This window comes from Chinchilla lanigera, unplaced genomic scaffold (assembly GCF_000276665.1).
Source record: "Chinchilla lanigera isolate Chin_1 unplaced genomic scaffold, ChiLan1.0 scaffold00019, whole genome shotgun sequence".
NCBI lineage: Eukaryota > Metazoa > Chordata > Mammalia > Rodentia > Chinchillidae > Chinchilla > Chinchilla lanigera.
In genome coordinates this window covers 13,804,843-13,828,143 of record NW_004955420.1, presented here as the reverse complement: position 1 = coordinate 13,828,143, position 23,301 = coordinate 13,804,843, and the positions used below count along the sequence as shown (strand labels likewise).

Genomic DNA, 23,301 nt, shown 5'->3' with positions numbered 1-23,301 from the left:
GCTCCAAGACAGAAATGGCATGGTGAAAGAAGATGGAGGAGCACAGCTAGTCACCTCATGGGAGCCCAGAAGCAGAAAGAGAAAGGCACTAAGGACAAGAATACAGCCTTCTAACAGTACATGCAGCTATGAACTCATCGATGAATTAATCATCGCTGGAGCGCTGCCAACATGTAATCAACTCCCAAACACGTGAGACTTTGCGAGACATTTTAGATCTAAGTCATAATACTGGCCTAGCAATCCCTCAGGGAACCTTGGGCAGCAGGACTGCAGGACATGGGGAGCTGGCTTCCTCTCCATCCCCATAGCCCTCCTGCTGGGCCAACAACCCTGACAATACAGAGACCTGAGAACTGCCCCTTCCAGCTGTGAGCAGCAGATCTTAGGAGGATACCACACAGGCCAGGCAGACCCTAATCAGAGGCCCCTAAAGAAAACAGAGTAAGGAACAGGTGAGGCCTCTGCCTTAAAACTCTGAATAAATAATTTGCTTGGAATTTTTTTTAATCATTTCACCACTACATGAACAGTTAAGGCTCAGCTGTGTACCAAATTTAAAATTAAGAGTCACATCAGACAAGAAAATGGGGATTATTAAAAAGTGCTTTGCAGGAATGAAATGCCAAAGTAATGAGGAATACTGGATGAGATGAGACTAAACGGGCTATAACTGTCAGCTAAACAAGTCATTAACTGTCACTTCATGGAAATTTTTAAAAAGTAGCAGCACATTTGAGGACAAGCAGGGGAGTGAGTGGGGAGAACTCTTTTGTGTTGGGACTGGCGTGTCCTTTTCAAAAGCCAGTTTTGGTCAATTATCTCAGAGCATAACCACCTCAGAGTGAAAAAAATCAGTATGTATCAAGGAAGTTATGTTCTGCACGTCTTAGTACTGAACTGGCAATGAGTTTTCATGGCCCAATTAGCTCTTAATTTAAAACAATAGCAGCTAGTCTCTATTTTCTTCTGAGATATTTATTTACAATAAAATCACAATGCTACTTCAGACTGTTGTGGGGAATTCTAAAGGAGAAGCTGAGAGTCAACTATCAATGGCATAATATGAAAATTTAACTCTGAGCCAGATGTAGGCATGAGGATCACCATGAGTTCAAGGCCAGCCTGGGCTACATAAGTGAGTTTAAGGCCAACCTGAACTGCATACCGAGTCTCAAAAAAAAAAAAAAAAGTTACTCTGACGATCATCCTTGGGGACTAGAATTCAGAAAGAAAAATGGGCCTGAAGATGTTCACAATTAAAGTCCTGTACAAAAAGGAAATGATTCTATAACTCCAGGAAGATTCACATTTCTCACCGCCCTGGGGAAGCTGCTGGTTATGATGAAGTTTGTGAGCTCCAGGTCGCCAAACAGAACCCTCATCTTGCTCACTCAGCATCTGCTGATCACACACACTCCCCCTAACTCAGACCAGGATCCTAGAGAAAAGCAAATCTACTCTGCTTTCTTCTAGGAGTTTACTAATTTCAGGATTTAAAGTTTTTTTGTTTTTGCTTTTGTTTTTGTCTTTTTGAGACAAGGTCTCACTATGCAGTTCAAGCTGGCCTTGAGCTCACTTTGTAGCCCAGGCTGGTCTTGAACTTGCAACGATCCTCCTGCCTCAGCCTCCCAAGTGCTGGGATTACAGGCATGTACCACCATACCTGGGCAGGATTTAAATTTTTTCTTTTTTTGTTGTTTTTTTTCCGGTACCAGGAACCAAACCCATGACCTTGCGCTTGCCAGGCAGGTGCTGTGCCGCTGAGCTAAATCCCCAGCCCCCAAGGATTTAAATTTAAAGACTTAATCATTTTAGGTTGATTTTTGTAAGTGGGGAGTGAGAGGGTTCTAGTTTTATTCTTATCCAGTTTTCCCCAGTACCATTTATTGGAGAGACTGTCTCCTCCCCAATGTGTGTTCCTGGCACCTTCACCAAAAAACAATTGTCTATAAATGTGTCGACTTCTTTATGGCTTAGTTCTCTATTCTGTTCCACTGATCTAGGTGTCTGTTTTCTTGCCACTACATGCTGTTTTGGTTACTGTCACTTTGTAGTATGTTTTGAAGTCAGGTAGAGTGATACCTCCTTGGTTTCTGCTCAAAACTGCTGTCGCTATTCAGAGTCTTTTGCAGTTCCCTATAAACTCTATGGTTCTATTTTTCCCCCTCTTTCTACAAAGAATGCCATGTGATATTTTGATTATACTGGATCTGTAGATCTCTCTGAATAGTATGGATATTTTAACAGGAGTAATTCTATCAACCCATGAACACAGCATATTTTTACTTATATTTGTGTCTCTTCCACCGTCTGTATTAGTCAGCTTTTCTTTTCTATAATATAATATCTGAGATAAACTAACTTTACAAAGAAAAGTGGTTCATTCAGTTCACAACTTTGGAGGCTGAAAGTCCAAACAACATGGCACAGGCTGCATCCCATCACGTCATGTGTGTGTGTGTCTCACTCTGTGGTCTCCCCCTCTCTTTAAGGAACCACCAGGATGCAACTGTGGGAGCACCACCTTGATGACCTAATCTGATCTAATCATTTCCCAAAGGCCCCACCTCTAAATACAACCGATGGATTAAGTCCCCACCCTCTTAATACCATCAACATAAGACTCTGGGGGTTAAACTCATGCAGCATGTACTCAGGCAACAAATCACACACAAATCATAGACCTCCTCTGTACTATAAAAACAGGTGGAAGAGAGGTTTTTAAATGCTCTTAGTGCAAAGACATGATGGTACAAGACACTATGCTAACCACCCTGATTTGATCACTATATCATGTATCAAATTATCCATGTACCTCATAAATATGTAAAAGTATTCCAAGAGATGGAGGGAGGGGTTTGGGAGGGAGCAGAGAAGTAAAAAGAATTAGAATGTGTTATGTATCTATACCAACTCCCCATGAGTAATGTAATCATTATGTACTGCAAACATGGACTAATAAAAATAAAAAGTTTTTTAAAAAGTGCAATTATTGTATATCAACTAAAAATCAAAGCAAAGAAAAACGAGTCCAGAGGCTTCCCCACAAAGCCTACAGGCACACGGGGCCACCCGTACACTAGCCCAAGGCACCAGTTACCTTCTGCACAAGCTGGGGAAAACAGCTCACCTGCTAATTGCCCGTTAATCACAGGCTCGACCTCGGCTTTTTTTTTTTCCCTCCATAAAATTAGACTAGTCAAAGCGTGATGAATTCACAACAAATAATCCAATAACCTCTCAACTGGAGCTTAGGGATACAGTGCCTGTCAAGTTTGCCCAATTCTGTCTGGCTTGGATTATCAAAATTAAGTTTCATTTCCTGACTGTGGAGCAATCGTTGATGAAAACATCCCAGGAGCACGCTTGGGAAGGAAGGGATACAAATTCAGAAGCAATCCTGGGCACGGGTGATGCATAACGAGGATGAGTAACTCAGAGCAGGAAGGAGACTCAAAGAGAACGGGCAACCAGAATTCTCCCTGAGCATTCAAAGACTCAGGAATCAGCCACCCAGGCGGTCCATCATCCTGGGAAAGCTAGGTGCCTACAGGAGCTTTTGGCCGTGCTGTTTCCACAGAAAGAGAAGATTACTGGGAATAACAAGTCAAGAGCCTGGAAGTCAAGAGGCTGAGCTGTAGAAACACCCACACAAAGCCACACTAAGAAGAGTAACAATACACACACAGCATTTATTATGTAAGGTATCATCTAAGCCATATATACATATAAAATTTTTTGAGTCATCTTTACAAACTGATACTATGATTTTTAGCTGCTCAAGTGTCAGAGCTGCATTTTAACCCAGGCAGTGCTGTTCCATCATCCAATACAGAACAAAATCTTTAGACACAGACACTGTCTGTCATCAGAGAAGGTGCCATGCTGCACACAAGGTCAGGGCATTCATAGTTCTTGGTAACCAGCTCAAGAAGAGAACTGTAGGGCTGGGAATACAGCTCAGCAACACAGCACCTGCCTGGCAAGTGCAAGGTCCTGAGTTTGATTCCTGGCACCAAAAAAAAAGGAGCAGGAGGAGGGAGAGGGGAGCGCGGGGAAGAGAAGGAGGAGCGGGGGAGGGGTGGAGGAAAAGAAGAAGGAGAAGGGACCCGTAAGTTGACTGAAATAAGAACATTACACTTAGGAGCCATGAGAGCATCTTCCAAACTGGAGTCTGGGGTCCATAAGTCATTTAGAGTAATGCAGAAAGAAGTGTTCTGTGGTCCAGCTCTTTTGGGAACTGGGGGTTATAAAAGGGGCATCATGACAGGTAAAATACACCCAGACCATATTTTTCTAATGAAAATATGTACCTGGCTGTACCTGTGCCATTTAGCATAATGGTACCAGCTACTGAGATGCCAGCTCAGTAGCTGCGTTGGGGGAAATACAGGTAGCAATCTTTGTGTTCACCCAATTGGTACAATGAACAGCAATGCACACGTGTATCAAAGTATAAATGGGTGAGTTTTACTCATGTCACATACTGTGTTATACTGTTGTCTATTTATAATTTTTATTACATGTTTTCTTTTGACTTTTCTTGTAGAATTAGCTCAGTTCAATACACTGCCACATGAAAATCTGCTTTTACAACTTTGTGAAGAGGTTGAAAGTGAGTCATCAGGTAGATCAGCTACAGATGACTTGGACCATGTAAGCTAAAGAAGTTGGCAAGATATGAGAAGTGCAAAATGAAGACCTTGATTCTGATGAGCAAGAATGCAAATAAAGTTTTGCAAGTAATGCAAATACATATTTGACTAGTCAAAATGCTACAAAATGGCAATGTATACCTGAACAGTCCAACGATACAACTAGGTCAGAAATGTTATTAGGTTCTTGCCTGGGGTGAAACCTACTGGACGCAACACCAACACTGCAATTCAATGCTGGAAATTGTTTATATTGGATGATATGCTACAAGTTGTTTTGAAATACACTAACAATGAAATACAAGTAAAACATTCTATTTGCATCAATAGTAATAATCAAAAATATATTTATCATGACATCTCACTAAACCAAAAACCTTCACAGCAGGACTTTATCATTCTAATTGTCAGAATCTAAAGGATTTATGGAGAAGTGACAGCATTGAGATTTTTGGAACAATAACGACACTCAAAGATTTCGTTTTTTTAAAAATTGCTTATGCTTTGATGACAAAAAGACCTGCCAAGAAAGAAAAAAAGAAAAAAATCAACAATTTGGCTGCTATTTGCTTATTTTTTGAAAGCTTTGTTTCAAACTATCAAGCAATTTATACACCATCCGATCCGGACGTGGTGGTGCATGCCTGTAATCCCAGTACTCCGGAGGCTGAGGCAGGACATCATTGTGAGTTTGACACCCACCTGGGCTACAAAGTGAGCACAAGGCCAACCTGAATTTCATAGTGAGACCCTGTCTCAAAAAGACAAAAAAAAAATTTATAAACCATCTGAATACACGACAATTGACAACTTGCATCATTTTGTGGTTGTTGAAGGTTTCAGCATATATGCCAAATAAACCTTCCCAATATGGTATAAAAATATGTACCCTGGTAGATGTGAAGACATTTTATACCTGAAATTTGGAAATTTATCCTGGAACTCAGCCACTAGATGTTGATTTGTGTAATAAATGGTATGACACTGGGACAGACTTGTTGCTCCTATTTCAAAAAGTAACCCAAATGTCACATTCAACAGCTGGTTCCCAAGTTACCCACTGATGTTACATTTGCTGAAAGAACTCCAGTTGACTAGCACAGGGACCGTCTCCAAGGACAAAGTGGAGATTCCTGAAAAAAGATTGCAAGTTCACAATACAGAAATGAATAGTACAAACTGTGGATTTCAGAGAGATACAACTTAGCCTCCCATATGGTGAAGAAAAGCAAAGGATAAGATTGACAGTGAGGCCAGGCATGGTGGCGCATGCCTATAACCCCATCACTGGGCAGCTGCGTCAGGAGGATCCCATAAGTTCAAGGTCACTCTGTGTTACATAGTGAGTTCAAGGCTAGCCTAGAATATGTAGTGAGACCCTGTCTCAAAAAACCAAACAAACAAATAAAAAAAAAAATTGATAGTGAATCCTCAACAGAAATGAAGCCAGAAATGGTCACATTTTACAACAAAATGAAAGGCACGTTAGATGTTATTACAAGTTACCCAGCAACTATGGTGTCACTTGAAACACAAAGTGTTAGCCAATGGTTTTGTTTTACTAGGTTCTAAACATGTCAGGCATAAATAGTTTCATAGCTTACAAAAAAAATAACAAGCACAAAATATCATGGAGAAATTGTCTTATCGAACTGATAAATGATCAATTACAACAGAGAAAGAACAGTATGTATCTGCCCAAAGAGCCCCGCAAAAGAATTCTGAAGCAGAGTGGTGAACAGACAGGTGAACCACAAGAATCTCCTAAAAAACAGGAAAAGCAGCAAGATGTCAGGTATGTCCTACCGAAGAAGACAAGAAAACAAAACAAGCATGCTATCAGTATAAGCAAGACCTGTGTATGGAACATGCTGTTCTCATGTGTGAAACCTGCCTTACATGTAATAATTGAAGCAGAGATTATTTCTGTGGTAGTTTTATGTGTCTTCTCACTGTAGCTCACATAGGAATTTATTTCTGTTGTTATTTTCTAGATTAGTAAGCAAACAAACAGTAGACACAGAAAATGCTGGTGTTTATTCTAAACACTCATGACATACTTGCTATTTTATTTTGCTAATATTTCATTTTCCTGGTAAGTACACACTGTATAATATAGAAAGCTCCTGACAAAAAAGGAAGACAAGAGAGGTGACAAGTATGGCCTGCCAAACAGGAAAAAAAAGCTAAGCAATCATGCTGTCAGTATGAGCAAGACTTGTGTGTATAACATGCTGTTGTCATGTGTGAAGACTATCTTACACGTGATAACTGAAGTAAAAGATTACTTCCCTGAGGCTGGGTGTGGTGGCACATGGCTAATCCCAGCATTCAGGAGGCTGAGGCAGGCGGATCACCATGAGTTTGAGGCCAGCCTGAACTACAAAGTGAGACCCTGTCTCAAGAAGATTCTTTTATTTTCTTGCGGGGGGAGGGGGCGTTCTGGTGCCAGGAATCAAATTCATGACCTTGCGCTTGGCCAGGCAGGTGCTGTGCCGCTGAGCCAACCCCCAGCCCCAAGAAGATTCTTTCTGTGGTAAAGTTTTGCTTGTATTTCCACTGTAGTTCACAAAGGATTTATTTCTGCTGTAATTTTTTTAGATCTTGTAAGCAGGTAACAGGTGATGTTGAAAATGTTGATGTTTATTCTACACACTCATTACATATTAAAAATTTAATATTTTATTGACATTTTATTTTCCTGTTAAGTACACGTTGCTTACTATAATAAACTCATAAAATTAAAATTAATAATTCATCAATAGAAATTCTCCTAAAAAATAAACGTGGGCGTTATGCACCCCCATAACATGCCCTTTGTGAAGATTTACTGTGACGCCCCCGGTTAATTAAAGCTGAACAGATTTCCTAACTGCGGGTCTTCCTGAAGTCTCGCAATGGTGACTGAAACTCCAAGAAGGGGCACGACTGTGCTGCATCAGCACACACCTTTCCCTCTCACGTCGTGCTGTGGAGTGTGCAATTTAGGGGCTGCAGCTCCACAAGCTTCCTTCAGATCCACTGCCCTGGCAGCCTCCATGGTCAAGAGCACTGGCTGCATTGTCGGCACTTGAGTTCTAGCATCCTGGGGCCAGCGAGGCAACTTCGGCCATGTTTCTTGGCCTGCTTCCTTATCTGTAAAATGGGACCAATGACTGTACCCTCTCCCGAGGGTGGATCACAGGAGCTAATTCATCAGAGCGCACACCGTGGTCCACCGGCAGTACAGCAGTAGCAGTGGAAGCTGGGTGTCGGGGGACACGCCTATAATCCCAACTCTCAGGAGGCTGAGGCATGAGGACCACCGAGTTCACAAACTACATAGTGAGACCCTGTCTCAAAAACAAAAACAAAACAGTAGTTGGGAAGCTCATAACTCCTCTGGACTCAAGCTTGGAAAACGCTTTCCCCAGAACCAAGAGACCTGCCCCAGGATGTAGCACACATCTCTCACCCTCACCAACCTGGCTCCTCCAGGCCAGGACCTTGGTGACCAGCGTCTATGGACCCGCAATCGGCTGACTCCGGCAGCACTCTCACGATGCTGGGGCAGGAACCGGGGCTGCAGTGGATGTGTAGCAAGCCTGGAAACCCCGCTCTGCATGGCTGGGAGAAGGAAGCCGTCAGTTGGCTTCCTTCAGTCCTGCTTCAGTGGTTCCTCTGCAGGGTAAGTGCGGCGGTCAGTACAGAGGACACAAAGGACACCCGAGCGCCGGGGTCACTGTGCCCTCCTGCTCCAACATTCTTGCCCTCTCTGGGTCCCAGACTCCCCCACCAATAAAATTTAGGAGTGAAGAAAAATAAAGCTCTAGCCAACAAAAATTGGCAGTAACCTGATAGAAGACATTCACAAATCTAAAATATGTCAATCATCGAAAGACACAAAGAGTCTCCCAAGCAAATGCTGGCCAAGCATGGTGATACACATCTATAATCCCAGCACTCGGGAGGCTGAGGCAGCAGGCTCACCATGCATTTAAAGCCAGCCTGAGTTACACAGCAAGACCGTGTCTCAAAAAAAGGAAACGAACAACAAAAAAGCAAATGCTGTCCAAGCACTATCCAGGAGAGGAAGACCTAGGCATGGGCTTTAGAGCACTCTGGTTCAACTGCCCACCACTTGTCTGTCTTTCTTCCAAGCTTTTCAGTTCTCACTCCCAGTACATATACTGGGAGCGTCGTAGCTACCAGCAGCCTCGAAAGTAAACACCTGGGATTTCTCAGACCACCGTCAATATGGGGCCCAGATGCCCAAGCAGACAGGACATCATCATCCTGAGATGATCGGGTCTAGAACTTCTAACCCTCTGGATCAAGATACCCACTTGGGTCATCTTGAAAGAAGAGTAACTTTAGATGAATTCAGAGGTGAAACTAGGCCAGTGCTATTCTTGAGGTAATAATAGTTCAGTTCTCCACGAATGCACCATTGTGATTTTGGTATAAAAAAGGCTTTTCTAGAACTAAGCCACAAAAGAAAAGCTGATACATCTGACAACATATTTTTTTAAAAATCTTCATAGAAAAAAAAAGACATAAAAACTGGGAAAAGGTTGTAAAATGTACCAGGGACAAAAATAATTATTTCCTAAATAAATACAGAACTCCTTGCAATCAGTAAGAAGTCAACAACTGCACACAAAAACGGGCCAGGAACAAAAATAATTTAGACAAGGGAATTCACTGCTTCTAATCAAATGAAAGCAGACTCAATTTCACTCAAAACAAGGCAAAGAAAAATTAACATCCCACTGAAAATTTTCTCTTACCAAATTTTCTTAAACCAGGTGCAGCAGCACAGATCTGTAGTCTCAACTACGCAGGAGGCTGAGACAGGAAAATCCCTTGAGCTCAGGCTTTCAGAACTAGCCCAGGAACCCAAGTGTCTTCGTTACTTTTCTAATTGCTGAGACAAAATATCCAACACTCAAAGTTAAAGGAGGAAAAGTTTATTTAGCTTACAGCTTGTAGAGGTTTCAGTCTGTAATCAGCTGGCTCCAAGGCAGGGTGCCGTGGCAGACAGGAATCACAGAGGAGAAACAGCTCATGGCAGGCAGAAGGCAACAAAACAAGTGAGGGACACTAAGAGCATCTTTCTGCCCCTTTTATCTCATCCAAACTACCCAGGGTGGGTAACACTCACACCCTTAATCCTAGTATCCTTGAGCCTGGCATTGTGCCATGAATCAACCCAAGTGTTACACACTCTAGATCCAGCCATCTCTGTAAAAGCCCCACCCATGACTGCATGAGCATGAGGCTTTGGGGGAACAACAAGACACAAGCCATAACACAGACTAAGGCCTTGTCTCAAAAAACAAAAACTTCGCTTATATTCCAAGCTACCTGGGGCACAGGGAAACAACCTCATTCACTGAAGGGTGGAAGTAGGAATGGGTGTGAACACCACAGAAGGCAATTTGACAACATTCAACCAAGTTTAAAGTACAGCTACTTTTGACTCTGCAGTCTCACGCTGGGAATTTACCTAACAAACATGCTGTTTTTCTGTAATGACACCTGTGAACAAACAGAACTGCAGCACTGTTTTAATAGCAAAAATTGGAAATAATCTACAGGCCCATCAATGAGGGGTTCAATAAATAAATTCTATATGGTGAAATACTCTGAAGCTATCAATAAAATGGGCACCCACATACACTCTGGCTTAAAACCATCAGCAAAACACACTGTTAAGGAGAATGTGACATTCTTTCTCTGCCTCTTTTTAGTAGTATATGTGTGGGATACATAATAAACACATTCATGGTGGGGAGCTGCATCTCACACATACCGAATCTTGATCCTTTTTACTTCCCATCCTTTCCCCTCCCTTCTTCCCAGATTCCCTTCCCAGCACCACATAGTCTAGCTCCTTATATCCTAGCATCTCTTATCTTGCTCTGCATTTATATCTTGGGTATCTCATGTATGAGAAACCATGCCACATTTAACCTCTGATGTTTGTTTAAAAATGATGTTCTGAAGCTCCTCAGGGTATGGAGGGTGTAGTGGCAACCGGTGAGGTTAGGAAGATTTATCTTCTCTGTGTAGATACTTCTGTACTTTCTGAATTTTGTACCAACAACTTTCAGCCTATTTTGACAAAAAGGGCCCCCAAAACTGAGCAATGTGATACACTTATATGCACTGATAGCAAAAATGTTTATCATAAACTGAAAGAAAAGCAAGCTGCAGGTCAGTTTAAAGAGTCTAATCTCATTATACTAAAAACATGTTGTGTGCTGGTATGGATATCTTTATAGATACATAGAGAAAGGTCTAAAATGACATACACAAATAATGCCGGCCGTGGTGGCGCACGCCTGTAATCCTGCCACTCGGGAGGCTGAGGCAGGAGGATCGTTGAGAGTTTGAGACCAGCCTTGGCTACACAGTGAGCTCAAGGGCAGCCTGAACTGCATAGTGAGACCCTGTCTCAAAAAGACAAAAAAACAAATAAATTTACAATGCTCTCCCTTAAGTGGTACAGAATTGGGGTAAGAAAGGAGGAATAAGAATTTGGATACAGATTACCTTTAAAAATGTGCATTTTAAAACTTTTTCTTAACTTTTTGCCCATAGCTTTCTGTTTTGATGAATATACTCTTCACTTCCAAAAGTTCTGTTCGGTTCTCATTAAAACATTTGAGGTCACTTTTTCTATCTTCCTGCAGTGAGTTTCAAGCTTATCTTTTGTTTCTGTAAACACAGATAGCACATGTTTTTTTTTAAAAATCTGTGTCTGATAACTGAAATATCTGAAGTCTTTCAGACATATTTCCACTGTCTCATTTTTGCCAGTTCTCACTCATTAGACTTTCTTTGTGCTTAGTTATTTTTGGCTGTGTACTGCTCACTGTCCCTGAAAATTATTTATGGGACGGAAGGTAGTCAGGCAACTTTCAGCTAAATCCCTCCGAGGTCTCTGGATCATCCAAATCCCCCTTTTCCGAGGTCGGCCCCACCCGTCCATCTGGCTGCACGTTGGGGTAGGCGGCCCAACCCCGCAAAGCCAAAGTTACCTCCTATGAGATGGGGGCTTGTCCTCCTGTCAGTTGATGCGAGATGAGATCACACACAAAGGAAGGCACCGGGCACTCTGACATCTGAGCAGAGTCTGACTCCTCGGAATCTGCTGAAGTCTCATCCATCCCCACAGGGGCCACGAGTAGGGAAAGTGAGACAGAAAGAGCCGGCGGGCTTCGAACAAGCAGCCCCAAAGATCTCTCCAGTCCCTCTCTACTGCAATTCTTGTTCTCTGTGATTCTTGTTCTCCGTCCTACAGGAGATGGGTGCAGCAGCAGCAGCAAAAGCACCTGCTTTCCCTATCAGAACTGCCAGCTGACATGGTCAGACGAGTGACCCAGAGGACTATTGCTAGCAACTGAGGTGGCCATGCCAGAGCACGCTAGTCCGAAGGCAGAAACTGTGGTCTTCATCGCATGCCCAGATAATGCATGTGTCTTGCACCGCACCATCCTCAATGTTCTTTAAAAGTCACCCTGGACTGGAACATGCTTGACCTACAGCAACTCTCATATCCCAGCTCTCCTGCAGAATCCAGCCAGGCTGGGACATGCAGGGCGCACAGAAAGGTTTACAGTGCTTCTCAGGGACTCTGGGAGACTGTCTCCAAAGGTAATCTCCGCTAGGCCCAGGTGGAGATCACACTGTTTCCCATGCATCACCTGAATCATCAGAGCTCATCAGAACACACATTTGTAGCACCAGGCGGTAGATCAGACAACAGAAGCAGAGGAAAGGAGGACCAACTTACAGTCTGAGGGGAAACCCTCGCACACTGCTGGGGCATGTAAAATGGTATGGCTGCTCTGGAAAATGTGGCAATTCCTTATAATATTAAACACGTAAGACCCAGCTGCTGTACTTCCTGCATTCATCCCAGAGAAATAAAAATGTATCCTCACAAAAAGACCTGTGCATAAATGTGATAGTAGCTTCATTTCATAATTACCAAAAGCTGGAAACATTCCAGATGTCATTCAGCAGATGAATGGGTAAGTACCTCGTGCTACACCCACACCATAAAATGCTACTCATCAGAAGTAAGCCGACATCCTTCCCCTCCCTACTCTTCCCTTGCCTGGCCCGGCATCCAGTCCAACACTGCTGTGTCTCAGGGAGCAGCAGTCACACCCCACACCCTTGCTGAAAGCGCAGGCCCACACCACTGGGTTAGGAACCACATGGTCCCACCTGCTCTGCCCTCAGCGACATGGACTAGTGCAACACAACAATCAAGCACTGGCAACCCCGAGGGCAGCCAGGTGACTGTCAGATCTGAAATGGAAGTATGAAGATAGGACACCTCTTATGGGGACAGCATGACAAACCAAAGCACAGCCATACTTGGACAGCTCAGAAACAGAAAAAAATAAACCTGAAAAATAAAAAGCTGTTGGAGAGAGGAGAAAATAGTGACATGTAGACAGAGGCAAAGGTATCATAAGAGACGGAAAGAAAAGGAAAAACCAGACAGACAGGTCCCCAGAGCCGCTGGTTTTCTTCTTCTCGTCCCTCCTGTAATAATCCCTCTTACTGATGACTCCTATGAATCTCACTCTGTCACAGGAGAGAAGGGGAGGAAAAAAGGAGGAGGAGGGCAGGGACAGGGGAAGCATCTAAGGTTCCTCGGGGCCTCTGGGACCGAGAGTTTACAAGTGAGCCTCCGAGTCAGCTCCCAATCGCAAGTCTACTCCAATCCCATGCACGGTCAGCCCCCAAATATCACAGCTCCGTGACTCATGACTGCAACTGACAGCCTTCTGACATGACTCAGCACTGCATCTGACTCCTCAAACTCCACGCAGAAGGGAGACTGTCACCGTCCTCCCTCACATGGCTCACACACCTTTAGGGACGCCAGGTCCCAGAGCTGAAGTGTGAGTGGCATTAAGACAGCACCCAGCTAAGCCTGCTGCAAAGACAGGGGGTCCTGGCCACAGGAACAAACTGGTGTGACAGACAGAGAAGTCCAAAGCCACAGGGTCAGGGCAGATGAGGCCTGTGCTAGCTTCGGGGGAGACAAGCAGCTCCCAAACTCTTCTGTCAGGTTGCAGATGTAGCTCAGGGACAGAGTGCATACCTAGCATGCAGGAAGTCCTAGGTTTGACGCTCAGCACAAGAAAGAAAGAGGAAGAGAGGGAGGGATGGAAGCAGGAAGGGAGGAAGGGAGGGAAACAGGAGGGAGGGAGGGATGGAAGAAGAAAGGAAAAAAGGAAGGAGGAAGGAAGGAAGGAAGGGAGGACCTGTCATCACATCAGCACTCCACACACACAGGGTGGACTCTGTCTGCTCAGCGGGCTCACTGCACCACTGTGGGCTCAAATCTGCACGGCTGGGAGTCACTCTCGTGCCTCCTCACCCACTCGGAGCATCAGACTTCACAAGGCTGTTAAGGCTTGTGTCGTATCAGTCCCATGGCACCTAGCTTGAGACTCTACAAGGGTCTGCACGCTCAGACTGTGCCTAGAGAGCCTACCCTCAGGGCTGACAGGCAGGAGTGCTAGGGACTAGGGGAGGAAGAGCCCCACCGGCTCAGAAAGCGGGACAGCAGAGCGCACGTTGGACCAAGACAAGTGAGTGAGAGCCAGCAAGAAACAATGCCAACGTGGAGTTGGCTAGACAAGGGGAGTTGAGGTACTGCATCCCTATATCGTACACTCTCTCTCTCTCTCTCTCTCTCTCGCTCTCTCTCTCTCTCCCTGCCTGAGCACAGCCCAGAGCATTGCAAAGGACCTCCAAAGCCACAGTAAGTGGGTAAGGAAAGAAAAAAACAAGGCCCAACTTCAAGCCCTGATGCCTAACCACCAGGCCCCGGTCATCAGCAACTATTATAACTGAGAAGGGAAGCTGAGCATTCTACTCACAAAGGCAGGGACAAAGAGGAGACGCACAATGAACGCCACCCTCAGAGGTGCTTGGCACACACTGGACACAGATTTGGGGCTCGACACCATCAGAAAAGCGCACCCGAAGGCCTGCTCTGGTGCCTCCCTCCTGAACCCCCAGCCTTCAAGGTCTGGCCCGAGGCCCTCGCCCTACCCTTCAAAGCTTCCCCTCTGCACTCTGACAAAAAGTATGGATGGGGTCCAGTCTCCGTACAAAGGAGCCCCTAGGTCTCCCAAAGTCTAGACACAGCCCTGAGGCTGCTATGCTGATGGAGACCACTGTCAAGCAGCTCTGAGGAAGATTTAATGTTAACCAATTGGCTTTTCATGTTTATGAGTGAGTTTCCCCAGGCTTTGGCACCTTGACTGGAGATGGGTGGCAGGCTTGTCATAAGTGAACCTCCATGAGTCACTGGTCCCCACTGAGGCCTGTATTGGCCTGTGAAGCTGGGACACCTCAAAGGACAAGATAAGGCCACAGCTGGGGATCTCCGGCCCCAACCCCAATTAACTAAAGGAGACTATAGCTGCAGGGATCTCACTCCTTCAGGTGAAGGCCTTCCTGGAGATAACACATAGTTCTCCTAAATTAACATAAAGTATCACCTGGAGAAGTCCTGAAAGGGATTCCCAAGTCCTGCCCAGATTCCTGCAGTATTCTGGATTCTTCAGTATCCCCCTCCTTTGTTTGAAAACCAAATAAATACAGGCCACCCAGGGAAGTTTTTGGTCTTAACCAAGAGAATCTTGAATTCTGTGAGAGGGTTGAACCCTCCTGGAGCCCTAAAATCATTTCAAAATTGTCTCATTTATTTCAGCCTTTGCCATCCACTCTTTTGGGAGACTGTGGGTCTGATCATCCTGCAATAACTAAGGGAAAATATTAACGTGATACTATGCTGACCTCTGATCACGGCTCTGGGAGCGCTGCTCACACACATACTCTCCTGAGGATGGACCGGGCAGCAGCACAAACCTGTGGCTGCTTTGGGGACTGGAATGCCAGCCTGGAACACAGCTGGCAACCATAACCTCGTGGCAATAATAGAAGCCAGCTGACACCTTGGACAGAGGGCCAGAATTTTTAAGGAGGATCCTAGAAAGTTAGGTCAGACTGCAATGGAGAGGACCGAAAGGGAAAATGTCCCTGTGCTGCCAACAGCGACTCTTCATTAGCTGAGGAAGAGCTTCTGGCAGTGCACGAGCAGAATGTGGCCTGCGCCATGTCACTATTTTTAGCACTTTATGACAAATGTGCTCAGCTGTCCCTCTTCAGCACAAGACTCAGATTTGCTCCATCGGAGCTGCCAGAAAATAGTTTCACTTGAACTTGGGGCCTTCGTGTCTGCTTTCCCTGGGTGTCAAGGCTGCAGGGGGTGGGGGTGGAAAAGAGGCCACCCTGGGTCCCCCTGTCCCCACACCCCAGGGTGCACATGCATGCACATGCCCTTGCGGTACCTGTGCCATTAGGAACACGTCTGCCTGGAGCCAGCTAACGAACATGCGTCACTTTCACGCTGAACAGTTACTGACTTCCACCAACCAGCGGTAAAAGCCTCTCCTCTATGAAGCTGATGTGAGAGAACAGGGGAGAACACTAAACAGCGCCTGTGGTTGGGAGCACAAGTACAAAAAGCACGGAACAAAGAAATCCAAACTAAATATGGTTTCTATTACACTTGCTGAATTTAACTTTAAAAAAAAAAAAAAAGGAAAGAATTTACAGGCTTTCTTCACCAGGCCAGAGCTCGGTGTCTCGGGATGTGCAGCGGGAATGGATAGAAGCCTGGGCTTTCCTGGTGGGTTTGGGGTTTTGTCCCTAGCCTGCAGGTTTCTGGCCATGTCTCCGTCCTCCCACAAGCTAACGGGGACCTATGCTAAGAGGCACCTGCATGTGAATCATCCAAGCTTTGCCCAGCCTTTCCCATCCTGCACCATGGACCCAAATCAGACCCAAGAACGTCCCCCACGTGGTCAAATGGCCTTTCCTCAGCCTCAGGATAGCATGGCCCCAGGAAAGACTGCTGGAATAAGGGCTCTTGGGAAGTGGCTCCCATGATACCAGGAAATGGGGAACATCAGAAGTAGCCCTGGGCCACCCCCACCCATCACCACTCTTTCCTGCCATAGCAAGTATCACGCTGGGCCTCGAGAGGGGACGTGGGCACTGCAGACAGAGGCCCCAAGCCTGACACTGTCAGAGACTTTACGACAGGCTGCACATGCCTAGTCTTTGGAGCCACATGGATCTCCTCAGGAAACATGACAAGCTGAGGCTAAGGGCTGTGATCATCCTGTGAGACCAGGACCCGGGGTCTGGGAGCTATGGAAAGCCTAAGAGAGCGGTGAAGTACTTTTAGCTACATGATTCTTCTTCTGCCTCATGACGGGTAAGCACAGTCAGACAGTTTGGTCCTCGCCTAAGGACAAGAGGTGGCTTGTCCTATCTAGGATGATACAAAGTATCCCTTGTTCCCCCGCCATGATATGAATACCACTTGTCTTTTCCAAAGCTCACACTGGAGTGTAATCTCCATCATGAGGCAGAAATCTAATGAAGGCATCTAGAGGTGGGGCCTGGGAGAGATGGAGATTATGGTTGAATCCTAGTGGCTGTATAAGAAGAGGGAGAGGGACCAGATACACACATATACACACGCACATGCATGTGCACACAAGCCACACATACTCCCTGACCCCTGTTGCACGATGACTGCCACCTGGGGATTCTGCACACAAGGCCAGGACCAGATTCAGCTCTTCAACCTTAGACGAGCACTGTGAGCTGGAATAAGCCTCTTTTCTTCATAACTTACCCACCTGTGGAACTATGTCATTAGCCACAGAAAACAGACAGAGCCGCCCTGTCAAAAGCTCCTTCCAAAGCTAGGCGTGGTAGTATAGGCCTATAATCTCAGCACTCAGGAGACTGAGGCAGGGAGATCGCTGTGAGTTTGAGGCCAGCCTGGGCTACATAGTGAGTTCAAGGCCAGCCTGAACTCACTCTTTTGAGATCCTGACTCAAAACAAAAACAAAACCAGGAAGCTGTTTCCAAAAGACAGAGTGGGTGACCCAAGAGTATGAGAATAACCCACCTGCACCTCCTGCTACTGTGCGTGGAGTTCAGGCTCACCGCAGCCACCCAAACAGCCAGCAACAATGCACAGGCACCCAACATGCCAGGCAAGGTGCTAAGTGCTGCCATGGGTCCCACCCTGTTAATCCTGAGGTCAGGGCTACTAGACCCCATTTCACAGATGCGGCGACTAATTCCCAGAGGGGACACAGGCCAACAGTGAGGGGGCTTACCACGTGCCAGGTGCTGTCCTAAGCCCGTTACCAATACAAACCCATTTAATTCTCATAAGGTCACCCTAGAAGATGTGTGAACTGTGGTCATCTCCACTGTACAGATGAGAAGATCGAAGGGCAGAGTTCGGTAACTCAGCAGAGCCACCCAGCTGCCCAGTGACAGGTTGCCATGGACGGGGGTGCCTGGCTCCCAGGCCCAAGCTCTCCACCACCATGTGACTTCCAATGGTCACGAGGCTGGGGTCCAGCGTTCCCCTCCCCCAGCAGCCAACCTTCCTCCCATCCCCTCTCCATTTCTCAACATATGCCCCATGCTCACTCTCCTGGAGGACAAGAATGCTGGCAAAGAAAGGAAAATAACTAAAATAGAATGTAGTCACCACACTAGAGCAAAACCACCAACCACAGCACAAAGCACTTTCTATGATTTAAAAAAAAACCTAAATACATAAAAGGCGGCAGTAAAGAACCACGATCAACTCAAGTCAGTGCTAATGTCTGAAAACTCTGTGTCCTCCGGAAAATCCCCAGCATTCCATTCCAAAGGCCTGGCCCGGAGGGACCTGGGCGGGTGGGTAAGTGTGGCATGGCCAGGCTTCCTCGCCAAACAGCCCTGAGGCCACAGGAATCCGTGCTGCCCGGGTCACTTCCTGACTGTGGAGCATTGGGACCTCCTCTTAACCCTGAGTGTCCGGTGGACCAGTGGCTCCTGACTCTTCCTTTGCTTCCGGTCTGCCAGGCAAGAGCAGCAGGCCTTTACCAAGTGGGCTGGCTGTTGCAGAGACCATCAAGGCCTGCCAGGTCTGGAAGCTGTCCAAAAACCAAGCCACAATCCTCGTAAGTGCTGCCCCAAGGCCCCAGCACACCTTCCTCACCCCTAAGGCCTCAGGCCATGGTCCACCCTGACCAGAAGCTGAATGATTGCCAGGGCAACAGAACCAATCGAGGGCCACTGGGAGGAGAATCTGCTCCACAAAGGCGACCCCCTGACAGGTTCCAGTCAAGGATGACTGCTACTGCCGGCCGCCCCATATGCTGCACCCTCCCACACCAGATGACCTCACCTCTTATTTTCTAGAGGGACAGAAGCCCAACAGACCCTTTTAACACACATTACAGTTTCAAAACAAGTTCTGCCGGGTCTATAATTTGTGCTTCTCAGTCCAGATTTGAGCTTTTAAAATCAGACAAGTATAGATTCAAACTAGACAGCATATCTTTGGATGTAGGTCATCCAGCCTAGCCTGTCATTTCACAGATGAGCAAACTAAGTCCCAGAGAAGCAGGGGTGGGAGAAGGTATTGTGTATAAAGGGCAGGAGCAGAGCTGTAGCCCAGGTCCCCTGTAGCCAGGAACACCACACTGTGCAATCTGCACTATGTCCTTAGCAGTGAGCCCCAGGAGCTACCCAACCCAGGGCTGCCCGTGATTCTTAGCACAGGGAGCCTTGTGGCCTGCGAGATGGCTCCTCACCTCTGTCCCATGTCTCAGCAGAGCTTCTCCTCTGAGCTGTGCACGAGCAGGGAAATGCACACAGAGTCAGACACCTGCGGCCACTGCTCCCAACATGGTACCCACATTACCTTTGGGCATGATCTGATGCATGGCGACAGACAGGAAGAAGATGGAGTCACTGTAGTAGGTCCCTGAGCCAGCACTGAAGTGCTTCTGCATGGCCTCCACCACAGGGAAGAGCTTGTCCGTCAACACAGCCACATCGTGGAAGATGACCTGTAGCAGGAGCAGGAAAACCCAGCAGTCAGCCAATCGGACCTCACCTTGGGCTGTAGGCGCCCGACACACACCTGCACCCAGGAGGCAGAAACAGAAAGGAACCTGCAAGGACTGCGAGCAGGAGCTGGGGGAGCGGGGCAAACGAGAATAAGGAAAGGGAGGACAAGGAGGGACTGCGTGGAGGCAGCACGAAGGCTGGCTTGGGGACAGGGACATGGAGGGTGGGGATAAGCAGGGGAAGAGAAGTGACAGTGAGGGTGGGGATAAGTAGAGCTTTCCACTTTTGAACCTCACGCCAAGCCACCCTGAAGGAAGCTGGGCATCCAGGGACAGAAAGCCACGCTAAAGCATCAGATCCTAGAACTAAAGATCCTCAGCATGGCTGGGTGTTAATGCTGCTCCGGCCACTGTCACCTCCTAGGGGCCACTACATGTGTGCCATGGGCCCATCAGATGCCCCAGCTCCACCTCCCTTGTCCAGGAGGATGAACAAGGGGCGGATCCAGGCACTAGGAAATGCTAAGCGCTGAGGAAAACTAGCTGCTAACTCCAGCAGCATTCCTGGAGTATTCTGTTAGACCCTCCGGAGGTGCTGTAAGAGGGACAAGGAGTAACCAGCCACCGCCTTCCTCAAAGCACTCAGAAGTCCCGGGGAGCCCCAGCTTCGCAGGTATGAGGTGCTCTCACATACGCGCTCTGACCCTCATGACTACCTCGGCTGCAGGGAGGGAGATTCACTGGTCTCGCCTCCAGATTCCAAGTGAGAGAGGAGAGGCCTCTCCCAGGATGATCCTGCTGCCCAAGTCACACAGCTAACAAGGACAGTCAGGACCTGACCTTGGTCCCTGGATTCCTCCCAATATCAACACCTCCTCTCCTCCACAACGACAGCAAGGGAGGAGACAGCAACAATGTCTAAGATGGGAGTACTGATAGGACCCTGGGTTGGTCTTCCGTGGGACAATATTCCCAGAGATTAGAAGTCCATCCCATATCAGCCTTGGCCTTAGACGATACCACATGACCCCACCCACTACTCCTGTCTCTCGTAGGTTCTCCCTGGGGCTCCACCTGTCCCCCAGCACTGAGATCGCTCCACGGCACAGATCAGGCGCTCACGCCAGAAGCCCGACGTTCTCCCTCCTGCCTCTGCCCTCCTTGGAGATCTGCTGGTGGCCTCCTTTCACCATCCGCTTCCCGAGTAGCAGACAGGACAGGACAAGCTGCCAAGCGCCACTGGCTGCTCCACCACCATGGCACCAAAGTCAAGCCCAAGACCTGCAGTGGCCATAAACTGACCTGTCTGCTTCCCCCTGCTTTGGGTTCTGTCTCTGATCTGTATTTCTCTTGTAGCTCATAGTTCTTATATATCTTATTTCTCATACATTTCTCTTTAACCTACAGTTCTCTTAGTTCACTTGTTTACTTTTATCCTTGGTTCTTAAATTTCCAGAACACTGTTCAACTTGGAAAAACTTGTCCTTCGTGTTGGTTCTCATCACTCCCTAAATTGTTAACTTGTTAAACAATTGTTAAATTGTTGTATGTTAGCTCTCTTAAAAAGCCTCTAGAAAGTTTTCTGACATTTCTAAGACACTGTTTTCCTTCATCCCTTTTCTGGCTGCTTTTTTGCTTTGACTTTGGCTTTTTCTTTCTCGGGGCCTCTCAGCCTGAGATAAGGAGTCCAGTCTCATTACTTCCCCACACAAATCTCAACGTATGTCCCACCTCCCGCACCCCTCTCCTGGCTGCGTCTTGCCCCTGCGACTTCCCTGGCAAGTTTACCTCATCTTTCCCAGCAGCCCTTCTTGCACGTCTATAGTCATTTTCCACATACACAATTTCTGTCTCTCCCGTTGGCTTCAAACACGCAATGGCTCCTCACTGCCCTTGATTACAGTCCAAATTCCCGAGCAAGGCTTAGGATCATCTGCAGTAGTGACTCTGCCTCCCCTCCCCGGGGGATTGGACTGAAATGAAGCAGACATTCCAGTCCCTGCCCTACTAGCCATCCTTTTGTGTCCTATGTCCTTGCTCTTCCCACCTCTGGACCCTCTCTCCCAGCCCCCATCTGCCTGGTAAACTCCTATCCAGTCTTCCGACCTTCCCATTCAGCCCAACTGCACCCGCCATGTCCCCCAGGCTCCTCCTGCACCCCATTTCACATGGGGCTCCACTGACCCTGTTGGACTTGCCCCCCCGAGTCTGTCTCCATATCTGCAAGATGATACTCCTGAGGACAAAGGCTGGGACCACACCACATCCTGTGTCTAGCCCCTGGCCTCACGCTGCCCAGCTCATCAACACCGGTTTGCTAGACTGAAGGAATTGCCCCTTGGGCAAGTCCCTGAGCCTCCCTGAACTTCCACCTCTTCCTGGGTAAAACACAAATGGCAACACAAACTCCTACAGTGGCCATGAGGGTGATCTCAGGGGTTGGCAAGCTGCTCTTGCTCCTAAGCCTGAGCATCCTGCCCTGCTCCCCCTGGTCCCCTGAACCCCCTCTCTGCTCCCAGATCAGCCATCACTCATGAGCCACTGTTTTCCACGGAGTCTTATTACACCTCCCAGCCATCACTAGCAGCTGGAAAGAGAGAAGAAGCTGGGAGCTGACAAGAGGCTCTCACAGAAGCGGAGTCTTTGTGTTCATCAGAAAGGGAGAGAAAGGACAGGCGTGTGCCCGCGTATACGCAGAGCAGGGCCTGCCATAGCGGCAGCCAAACCAGGGAGGTAAAGAGCTAGCAGCAGCCAGCCTGCTCCCCCGCCGGCCCCAGATCACCCCAAAGCTTCACAGGCGACAATTGCAACCCATCAGCATTAATAGATTTCTGAGGACAAACTGTACTCAGTACATTTGTTCCAAGAGCTGTGCTGTGAAGCCCGCGCCCATGAATATTTCATGTAATAAATCCTCTTAAAGATAAATTAGTATGTTCCATGGAAAACACTCATGCAGCAAGAAGCAAATCACAGACACTTGCCAGTGTGAATCCAAATGCCTGGTCCTCCCAAAAACAAAAACTGGTTTGCCTCCTGTGACCTGCCTGGGAACAGCACCCCCGTCTGGTACAAGCTGGAGCCCCAGCCCAGACCAAGGTCTGGTGCCTGGCTTGGGGCACAAGCAAGAGTGAAAAAAGAGGTGACAGAGAGAGAAAACAGCCCACCTCTCTCTCCTTTCCTTCTCCTTTCCCAGCCCCCAGCCTCAGGAGCGGCAGGAAGATTCACCATATAAACTAGGCGGCGAGGAAGACAGACTAGCACCTGTACTGAAGGCAACAGGCTGATGACAGGATCCAAAGCAATGGTCTGTACCAACTGAAACGTATGATTTTTTTTTTTTTTTTTTTTTAGGGATGGACGCAAACAAAAAGTCAAATCACTATCGGCAACCTTTATTCATTTGTTGATATGTACATATTAAAATGTAAGAGTTCCATTCGTTATAAAGAGCTGTATTTCTCACAGCCAGCCTACAAAATAATTGCTTCCTGAAACCCTTCGTGTGCATCAACACTACCGCCTCTGTCACCCTGCCTTGGGCTGAGTCACCAGGGTGCCACCTGGAGTGATGCAGCTCGCGACACACTCTGGGGATCCTGGTACTGGCACCGTCACCCCACCCCACGGCATCGCCTGTGTTCAGACGGGCCAGGCAGCTGGGCATTTTCACCAGCCCGTGTTC

General features: G+C 47.2%; 1 protein-coding gene across 1 annotated transcript in view; it reads right to left on the bottom strand.

Moving 5' to 3' along the window:
- Positions 1-23,301, bottom strand: part of Xxylt1 (xyloside xylosyltransferase 1) — a gene marked incomplete at its 5' end in the record, with an annotated part of 140,321 nt that overhangs the window by 93,568 nt on the left and 23,452 nt on the right. The window contains 1 exon segment of the mRNA XM_013513577.1: positions 19,469-19,616. Coding sequence (XP_013369031.1) covers positions 19,469-19,616 — 148 coding nt within the window.